This window comes from Protomyctophum bolini (assembly GCF_963924005.1).
Source record: "Protomyctophum bolini genome assembly, chromosome: 15".
Classification (NCBI taxonomy): domain Eukaryota; kingdom Metazoa; phylum Chordata; class Actinopteri; order Myctophiformes; family Myctophidae; genus Protomyctophum; species Protomyctophum bolini.
The window spans coordinates 35869325-35879572 of NC_137876.1; the positions used below are offsets into that span (position 1 = coordinate 35869325).

The window sequence follows — 10248 nt, forward strand, 5'->3', positions numbered from 1 at the left end:
TTGGCCTGAGAGGTTTAACTTTAATATTGAGAAAGACTTGCTGTTAATGCTGTTAATGCGTTTATCTTTTCTAGTGGCTCTAGATGTTTGTGCTCAACATACCTATGTCTCCTTTGAATATACAACAACGTGTACAAGGTTATGGTAAACATAACAAACACCAACAGTTAACAGTTGCCTCAATGATGGTCGCTCTGTAATCGATCCTGAATGTTACCGAGTTATGCGACTTATACACAAAAATGATCTCCCGGATGGCTGAAGCTGTGCCCAAGGTTATACAACTTTGGGCAAAGTAGAAGTCGTTTGGTAGTCAGGGGATATTATATATACAATCTGGGAATGTTCCTTAACAATATGTCTTCACCAATGTGTTTGTAAAGGTATCTAGTAACACATCTCACAAAGATTGAAATTCAGTGTCGCTAGGAGAATCTGTGACAGTTGCTGAAAGTTGGAGTACCATTAACAACCTATATGCAGGCAAAATTTAATCCATTGCAAGCATTTTTCTTTCTTTTCTTTTGCATGAAAAACACATTTGTGATTACGGCTATGGCCCAAGGAGTGTTTTTGAAATTTTGTTTTTCATTAACAACTTTGCTTATGCTTTAAGTAGCATATGTGACATATGTCAAACTAGGGGGTTTTCATGATTTTGAATCCATTATTGTCCATTTTTGTGCATTAGTTTTGCACAAAAACACAACGGCCATAGACGTCAGGACAAATGTGATGAGGTCAGCACAAATGTGATGAGGTCAGCACAAATGTGATGAGATCAGCACATTTTGGGCAAGTGGCTATGGCTGTTTTTAGCCCAAGAAGTGTATTTTGTGCAAAACTAATGCTTGGAATGGATTCAGAATCATGAAAAACCCCTATTTTGACATGTTACATGCTACTTAAAGCAAAAGGAAAGTTCGACAGGTTTGACATTATTGCCTGCCATAGGATGTTATGGGTAGGGTCACAAGAAAACCCCATAAAGAATGTTGACCAATACCGACGGCCGGTCAGCAAGTGGATTCATGAATATATGTATATACAGTAGACAATATTTTAGGCCAATAAAAAAGACTATATACCAAATTTCCCACCTCGACTGCCGGACTATTACAAAAAACAAAACAATTACTTGTATCACTATAGGTTACAGTCTAATGTAAACTATTGGAATATAACGGCTGGTTATATAACAGCTGGTTAGACTAATCCTTTTGTAATGGTTTGCTATCAGACCGCTTAGTCAGAATGCAGCTGCTAGAGTTCTAACTAGAACTAAGAAAGCTTCTCACACAGTTCTCAGATCTCACTGGCTTCCAGCGACTTGTGAGTCATAGAATTGACCATTTGTTGTCTACTCCCTCCCCAGGCCAACACTAACAGGGGGGTGTAGCTGCAACAGGGAATACATAGTGCTTTTGATGGGTTGAAGTCCCATAATTCTTTGGTTAAGAAGTGACATACATGTGTGTCAGTGTTGGATCTGCGCGCACACACACACACACACACACACACACACACACACACACACACACACACACACACACACCGTAGAGCTGCTCTACATCCCCTCTGGCAGGACTGGTGTGGGAGGGATGATTGACAGGCCACTTTAATGATTTGCATGGCTCCGGTATTTAAAAGGGGGTGTGTGTGTGTATGGGGGATTCTTCACACAGACAAATGGATTCCTCTCTAAGCACAGTTGATCTGGGATTTTGCCTGTCTGCCTTGACCGCTATCTGAGAATCTGTCTGCAGTAGGTGAAAAATAACTCAAGTTTGATGCTTTGGTGAGTTACTTGTCTGGAGTTTCTTTTCTGGATTTGGTGAATTGGAAGCTACTTATGGTCACACTCTGGTTCAAGGATACCTCTACCGTGTACCTTTCCTAAAGACGAAAGAGAGAGAGAGAGAGAGAGAGAGAGAGAGAGAGAGAGAGAGAGAGAGAGAGAGAGAGAGAGAGAGAGAAAGAGAGAGAGAGAGAGAGAGAGAGAGAGAGAGAGAGATTGACAGAAAACAACGAGATCACTTTGATATGGAGGCATGAGGGCTGGCTAGTTGGTATCTGCATCAAAAAGGCAGTTTGTGATTGGCTGTGATGTCATCGCTGACGTTGGTGCTGCTTCTTCTCCTGGGGTCAAGGCTCACAGATACGGCCAGAGAAACATGGAGACACTGTACAGGTATTAATCTATTATTAGTATTACACTGTGGAATACTGAGTGTTAAGAGTGTACAGAATGTAATGTAACCGTACCAAAAGTACGTCAGTCAGTCAGTCTGTCTGTTCACACACACACACACACACACACACACACACACACACACACACGCACAATTATCCACCATCCTGTCATTTTCAGTCTCATTTTAAGGTTGCTCATGTCGGGTTAATGATTGTTTAATGAATGGTTTATGGTTTCATCTAGAACCTTGGAAAGCCCTGAGGGGGTAACATTCCTTTGGATAACGTCAATTACACGAGTGTGTTTACATTATACTACTGTATGTGTGGGTGTATGCAGGTGTACTGCATGCGCAACAGTCGTTCAAATGTACATCAGCCTACCAGACATACTGTAGAATTCAACAAAAAACATCTATGCAAATAACACCAACAGGGTAAGAAGTGTCTGATGATCACTTTGAATCTATGAGTTTCTGAATCTACACTATTGCTTCTTTGTTACAAATAGGGGGGCTCCTTAATAACCCCAATCAACTCCTTATTGCAGCCCCGCCACCACCCAGGGCTATTTCTCAGATCACATGCCAGGGCAGTCCAGCACTAAAGGATGTGACTATTCTAACATTGGTTATTTACTTGTTTATTAATTGTAGTTGCAATTTTCATGTATTATGATGTGTGGATGTATCCATGTACTGTGGAATGTGTGGATTGAGTTGTAAAATAAAACATCCATCTTTCTGAGTCTTCGGACCATAACTTCACTTAACTTCTCTTCTCTTCTCTTCTCTTCTCTTCTCTTCTCTTCTCTTCTCTTCTCTTCTCTTCTCTTCTCTTCTCTTCTCTTCTCTTCTCTTCTCTTCTCTTCTATTGATTAATGGCCTTCCAGATCTTCTCCCACTGGACCTTTTGTCCCATGTCCTCCCGAGAGATGCCTCCAAAGCCGTGCCAGGGGTGCATATAATGCAGGTCGGAGGGGTGAGGGGGGTACATTTCTCTCGCCCTCACACTTTCCTGAGCTTCCCTTCCTCTCAAATCCTGGTCAACTATGATCTCTTCCCCCAAGAGTTCTCTATTGTGGTGACCCTGAAGGTCACTCGCATTGCGTCCAATGTAAGGATAAATTGCATCAAACCTTTCAGTTATTCCGATGGTTTTAAGGCCTCTTTTGTCCTATAATCTAATGTCTTGTTTCTCGCAGAAAAATGAATACATATTTTCTGTGGTGGAACAAAAAGCAGAGGAGAGCGAAACTTCAGAGGAGAAACATCAAGAGGAGCAATGGAACAGGAACAAAGAGAAGGAGTCCGAAAATGAAGGAGACTGGAATGGAGAGAGCAAGGATGCAGGCCAGGGTGAGAAGGATAAGGATAGGGGACGGCTCCTCCTGGGCCTGAGGTTCTCGAAAAAACGCTTGCACATTCTCTTTAAAGATCACACAGGGGTCATAGAGCGATGGGTATTTCGAGGTCTGCGATTGGCCGATAACCACTGGCACACACTGGTCCTTGCCATTGAGGACAGCCATGCCAGGCTCACAGTGGACTGCAACTCACCGCTGGAAATGTGAGTTCCTTGATATCCCGTACCACCTCTTACTGCTGTTCATCTAACCTTGTCCTGAGTCATCATACCTCCTTCCTTCCACATTGTCTCTCAGTATTGATTTCTTCTGGCTTTTCGTGTGCCTCTGTTTCATACCTCTTTCATAAACCGTACGTAATATCTTAGACCTGCTGTACCATCTTCAACCTGCCGTTTCCCTTGAGGGTTAGTGGATCTTTCATCACAGGGCGATGGCACAGATCCAAATCTACTTATAGCCTATAGGCTTGTAATTTTGGCTTGACAGTATTTGATAGATGGTGTTGGTGGTATGGTAGAAACACCCTCTGGCTTTTGGAAACAGGTATTGCCCTTGCACCATGTAATCAATATACTGTAATAACACTCTTCTTAGCCTCTCATATGTACAAACAGAACAGTGGAGGAAGCTATTGCTGCTATAGAAGCTATACTGAGGCTATTGACTAATTTCAAAGAGCAGGCACTCACCTAAACAATGTTGAAGTAGCCTAATGATACGTTTGGTTGACAGGGCTGCTTCTAGGACATTCCCCTCTGACCTGAGCATTCAGGGAGCAAGGTTCCACATTGGCAGCCGTGGGAGATGGAAAGGCCTTTTTTCAGTAAGAATGCACACGCACGCACGCACGCACGCACGCACGCACGCACGCACGCACGCACGCACGCACGCACGCACGCACGCGCGCACACACACACACACACACACACACACACACACACACACACACACACACACAGACATGTAGTAGAATCTACATGTTCTATCATGATGTCTTTCATTCTAAATAGATGATGTCCAATTGTCCATTAATATCTATTGCATCGCTGTACAGGGTCTAATTCGGCAGTTGGTGCTAGTGCCAGGTTGTGATGCCACCCCTCACGTGTGTCCGTCTTCCAATCCCAGGCTGACGGAGTTGTCAGTACCACCACTTCTCTCAGACCTCGCTGTCACTGAGAAGGAAGTTGGCATCAACCTGCCTTCATATGGTAACCTGAATTTACACTTAATTTTAAAGACGTACAACTCAATGCAATGAAACATGGGACATTCAGCTCATGTCTCTGCCCATCTGACGAAATATTTTTATTTCTGTCTGTCTACTTGACTTTATGCCTGCATACCTGTCTGTCTGTCTGTCTGTCTGTGTCTATCATGATGTCAGAGGCTGAAGTCCAAATATCGGTGGGGTTGGATCGTGTGTGCACAGAGACACTACATGGCAAGTTGTGGTTCAACCCTGTAAGAAAAGGTCTTTACCTATGTGATGGTACATCCTGGATCCCTATGCTGGAAGGTGAGAACCAAATTGAGATCAGCAATCAACCAGCCACCCACCCATGACCAAATATTTGCCTGCAAAGTTTATGTATGACCAACAGGGCAATGAGCCCACTGGGCAGGAGTGCAGGAATGTTCATCTGATACTTTAACTGTCACATTTTGTTGGAGCAGTAAAGATTGATTAAATAAATTCTCCATAGTTTGCTAAAAGATTTACCAGCTAATTTGCATGAAATATGTTTTTCTCTAACAATAAAACATTCTTACTTCCATACTCAATCTCCCCAATTAGAACATAAGCGGCTGGACTATGTCTTGGAGCATCAGGTCCTTACCACCAGTTCAGAGACGAATGATGTTGAGGTATCAAAGTACAATTTACAATTTATTTTAGGCATTTAGCAGATCTATTATCCTCAGAAAGAAGAAACGGTCTGAAGTGCTCTGAAGTCCAAAAAAAGTATAGGTGCTCTTGCAAAAAAAGGAAAAACATCAAGGAACTCTTCTGGTGAAAAAGTTAGAAAGCCTTTATTAGGATGGCGTTTTCATCATTGAAAGTGAATTAATAACTGTGATTGGGATAAGACCTGGCGTGGGATGCTAAATGTTCAATACCCTTTCAAGCATAAACCTTGTGTCTTTATTATTTCCACTTTTCACATAGTTTTCTGTAATTGTATGGCCTATTCTATACTTTGTCACATGACAGTGTTGTGCAAAAGTCGCACAAATAGATGATCTACAAGCTCACTACACATCACATCGATGTGGTTGCGTTGTGAGCATGGAAATCTGCTTTTTTGAAGATTTTTGAAAGACATTGAAAATATTTGCCCATCATAGCAGGCCCAAAAATAAGGACTCCGGGTTGAAAGTGGTTTAGTCTGTGGGTTTTTATAAACATTTAATTTAATATTTCTTTCTTCTTTTTTTCTTTGTAATGGTTTAGGACATACTATACACGGTTTCCATCCAACAGCGATAATATGTTCTATTTTCAACAGATCCTAATTGTATTGTTCATATCAAAATGGGTGCAGCTCTTCAGTCCAAATAGAAATGTACATTATTATGTGTCACGTAGAATCTTATAAAGTATAAGAACCATCACAAGCTTGTTCATATCCCTTGTTCAGGTGTTCCAGGTACCTGGTATGGGTGTGATGGCTGCCATGGCTCACCGTTCCCCAATCTCTGGCTCTGCCATCTATGTATGGAGCCACTCTGGCTTCCAACTGTACCAGAATATCAGCACTTATGGAGCACTGGCTTGGAGACACTTCCGCATGGGCAAGAAGGTATGAATGAAATTGTTGGTAAAAACAGAAATGGGATGGGGTCCCACTCCTGTCATATATGGAATGTATCCTCTCTCTTTGCCCTTGGTTTCCTGTCTCTCTGCACTCTCCTCCATTCATTTTTATATGAGAGTAGAAAGACATTATTTTCAGAATTCAAATTCAAGTTTACTTATTGACGTACTAAAAAGTGATTTCCATCCATCCATCTGTCTCTCCGTTTGTCCATCCATCCATCCATCCAGTCATGGAGGCAACATTTACAGCAGAGAATTGCTTCTAAAGGGTTATCCTGAGGCATTCCAAAGCTAGTATGGAGATATAATCTCCCTTGGTCCTGTGTCCATACAACGTATCACCCAGATCGGTGCAGTTATAGGTAAAACTGTGAAAATCTGCCTCATGGTGGCGCTAAAACAGGCCGTGTAGAATTTGGGGCAGAGGTTCATCGTTGGCATCTCTAGGGAGTGTGTGGGCAAATTTTGGGTTAACCGTGCCGGGGATTAGCTGGTAACTGACGGACACACGGACGGACAGACGGACTGGTGGAGACAATCAAGGATAACACAATAAAGTTTCAGAAACCTATTTCCAGTGTGGTCCTCATTTAAAAGACAAGGTGTATATATACTATTAATATTGCATGTATTCTATATTCTAATCTAGATGTTTCTAGTGGTATCTAACTCTGGAGGAGGATCAGAAAAGGAAGGTGACAAAGAGTTCTCTGTGATTTACAAGTGGAGCAATAGGAGAAAACGTTTTGTGCGATACCAAACCCTGCAGACCCACTGTGCACGGGATTGGGAAGCCTTTGACATCAACGGACATGCCTACCTCGTTGTGGCCAATCACAGACAAGGCAAAAACACTGTTATATTTATCGATATCTCTTGTGCAAATATTCATTAATGATCTAACAACTATTCAATTCCCCAATTCCTGAATTACCTCTGTCTTGTTTTCTATTCTCTATTCCATAATTGGTCCTTCAGGTGACAATAATCACACCATAGACAGCGTGGTATATACGTGGAACAGAGGAACAAGGTATTTTGAGGTTCATCAGATGCTGCAGACCTCAGGGGCCTATGACTGGGAATTCTTCACTGTTGGACCATACCATTTCCTGGTGGTTGCGAATGCCTTTGATGGAGTGACCACTCATCTAGACTCTGTCATCTATGTGTGGGTCAATGGAAGCTTCCAAGTGTTTCAGTCAATTAAGGTGTGTGGTGGGCAGAAAATATACAGTAGCTATTGATTATGCTTATAGAATAGAGTACCACATTGTAGGGGTCGAATTGGGTGAGTAAAAAGGTCAAAAGTTCCAGACGATAGTTGTGAGTCTTAATAATAGCTAGTGGTGATTCATAGACAATAATAGAAGATTTAGAAGTATGTGTGGGATGTTAATCCATAATGTTGCGTTCTGCTGGAGGATTTGCATTCCATTGATGTGTTCAAGAGCTTCAGTTTCCTTTGATAAGATCCTTATCTTAGAGATGAGTATGAACAACCAGCTTGTCTGTGCAAGAAGAAGGAAGGGAATAAAAGATGGGGATAGATAAAAGTGTGTGTGTGTGTGTGTGTGTGTGTGTGTGTGTGTGTGTGTGTGTGTGTGTGTGTGTGTGCGTGCGTGCGTGCGTGCGCTCGCTCGTGTGTGTGTGTGTGTGTGTGCGTGCGTGAGCGTGAGTGTGTGAGCGTGAGTGTGTGACAGAGAGACAGAGAGAGAGAGAGACAGACAGATAAAGAAAAAAGGCAGAGGAAGGGGGTGCGAAAGTGGATTTCAGACAGTCCAAAAATAGAGCATGTGGTTTAGCTTTTATTTGGTTGAGAGATAGAGCTTTGACATGTAACTGATAGTGAATCACACATTTGACTGTAGCCACATTTGAGGTGAGTGTGCTGACACATTGATAGACACATGAAAAGCCACATTCAGGGGAACTCCATAGTTGGATATGAGACTTGCATGAACACCTTGAGGCGATAAGGCTATGAATCATCTGAAATCATTAAAAACTGAACCTTCTGAAAATGCAGAAGTCTGACAGTTTAACTCATTTTGCACTTTCTATGCTGCTGCACAGTCAAGCATGTCCGACATACACGGTTCAAACTACTAAATACTAACTAATACTATCACACCTCTATGTACTGTATACACAAACATATGGTGTGTGTGTGTGTGTGTGTGGGTGTATATTTATTATTATATATTTTCTCTCTTCTTCAAATAGACATTCTGTGCCACGGACTGGGAGATGTTCCAAATTGGCAACAGAGTCTTCTTGGTCGTTGCCAATGGAGACAGACTCCATGGTAATGGGCAGAGTCGATATGCCATAAACTCTACCATCTATGAGCTGGATATGAATGGACAGATGTTTGTCCGCTTCCAGGACATTGTCACCTACAGGTACAATCTCACCAGCCATATACTGTAATCAAAGTGTACACCATAGACTGTATGGTGTGCACGCACGCACGCACGCACGCACGCACGCACGCACGCACGCACGCACGCACGCACGCACGCACGCACGCACGCACGCACGCACGCACGCACGCACACACACACACACACACACACACACACACACACACACACACACACACACACACACACACACACACACACACATTGCAGTGGCAGATGTAACGTGTATGTTATACATCCTAGGAGAATACTTTCGTGTCTTCAGTTTATTCATTGTAGTAGTTACATCATTTATATGTCTGCCTGCCACTCATCTCATCTCACCTCTATCTCTCTAGTGCAGTGGACTGGGAATTCTTCAGCCTGGAGGAGGAGCATTTCTTGATTGTGGCCAATTCCTTTGATGGAGAATCCTACTCTTTAAACAGCATTTTGTACAGGTACTGATCACACATAACATCAAATAACTATCCCTAATGTGAAACATTAGACTGAAAGCCTTATATTATGGTTGTATACATCAGGGTTTCTCAAAAGGGGTGCCGTGACACAAGTCCAGGGGTGCCGCAGAATACTTGTATTTGGAATTTATCAGTATCACTTCACCAGTTTAACCACTTTAGACACTCTATATATGTTTATTTAAATGGACATGAGTTGCACTGTACTTTGTGTGTAATTCTTTTGCAATAAGTTTGAGAACCACTGGTATACATGTACGGTACATTGAGGCAATGTTGTATAGACTTTTAAGTAGGGGTGCACGATTATAAAATTATGAGCGATATCCGATCTCCGATTATTTGCAGGGTCATGTTTGCCGATACCGATTCTGACCGATTCCGATATTATACAGAGGATCACAATGAAAACAAGCCTAGGGGCTTGGCCCAAAGCCTGTTAAAAAAGTATTCAATCAATAAATAAACAGCATATACTCTTTTCCATGTGTCTGTTTTCACAACTGAATGACTACTGAATGAGACGAGTACACAAATTAAATGTAGAATTATATTTATTTATTTTGGTGAAAACCGATTATATAATCTGTATTATTTTGAGACCGTTCCGATACCGATTTTCATTCTGGAGACCAGACTCATGAAAGCCCAACAGGAACAGAACAATGATCTATTTTAGGGTATCAAGGAAAAACCCAAAAATACATGTATGGCTTTGATTTATGGGAACCATCTATTTTCTATTGTCAGGTGGCAGGGATATGAAGGATTTGTTCCTGTTCACTGGCTCCCAACCATTGGATGTAGCGACTGGGAGTTTTTCACCTCCGAAGGGGAATCTTACTTGATTTACTCTAGTGCCAAAGCAGCTCTGTCCAAGGTGTTCAGACTAAAAACTCATTAGAAGAAATTAACTTGTGCTAGTTAATTGTGATCGTGCATGTGCATGTGCATGTGCATGTGCGTGTGTGTGTGTGT

General features: G+C 42.1%; 1 protein-coding gene across 1 annotated transcript; it reads left to right on the forward strand.

Annotated features, from left to right (window-relative positions):
* The first annotated feature begins 2028 nt into the window (after positions 1-2028).
* On the forward strand, positions 2029-10248 carry LOC308329474 (thrombospondin-type laminin G domain and EAR repeat-containing protein-like). The gene is made up of 13 exons (XM_080783795.1): positions 2029-2191; positions 3086-3309; positions 3398-3762; positions 4295-4385; positions 4617-4773; positions 4950-5081; positions 5361-5431; positions 6205-6366; positions 7033-7228; positions 7362-7594; positions 8610-8788; positions 9148-9249; positions 10021-10248. The coding sequence occupies exons 1-13, from the start codon at positions 2107-2109 to the stop codon at positions 10172-10174; spliced, it is 2151 nt and encodes a 716-aa protein (XP_080639921.1). The 5' UTR covers positions 2029-2106; the 3' UTR covers positions 10175-10248.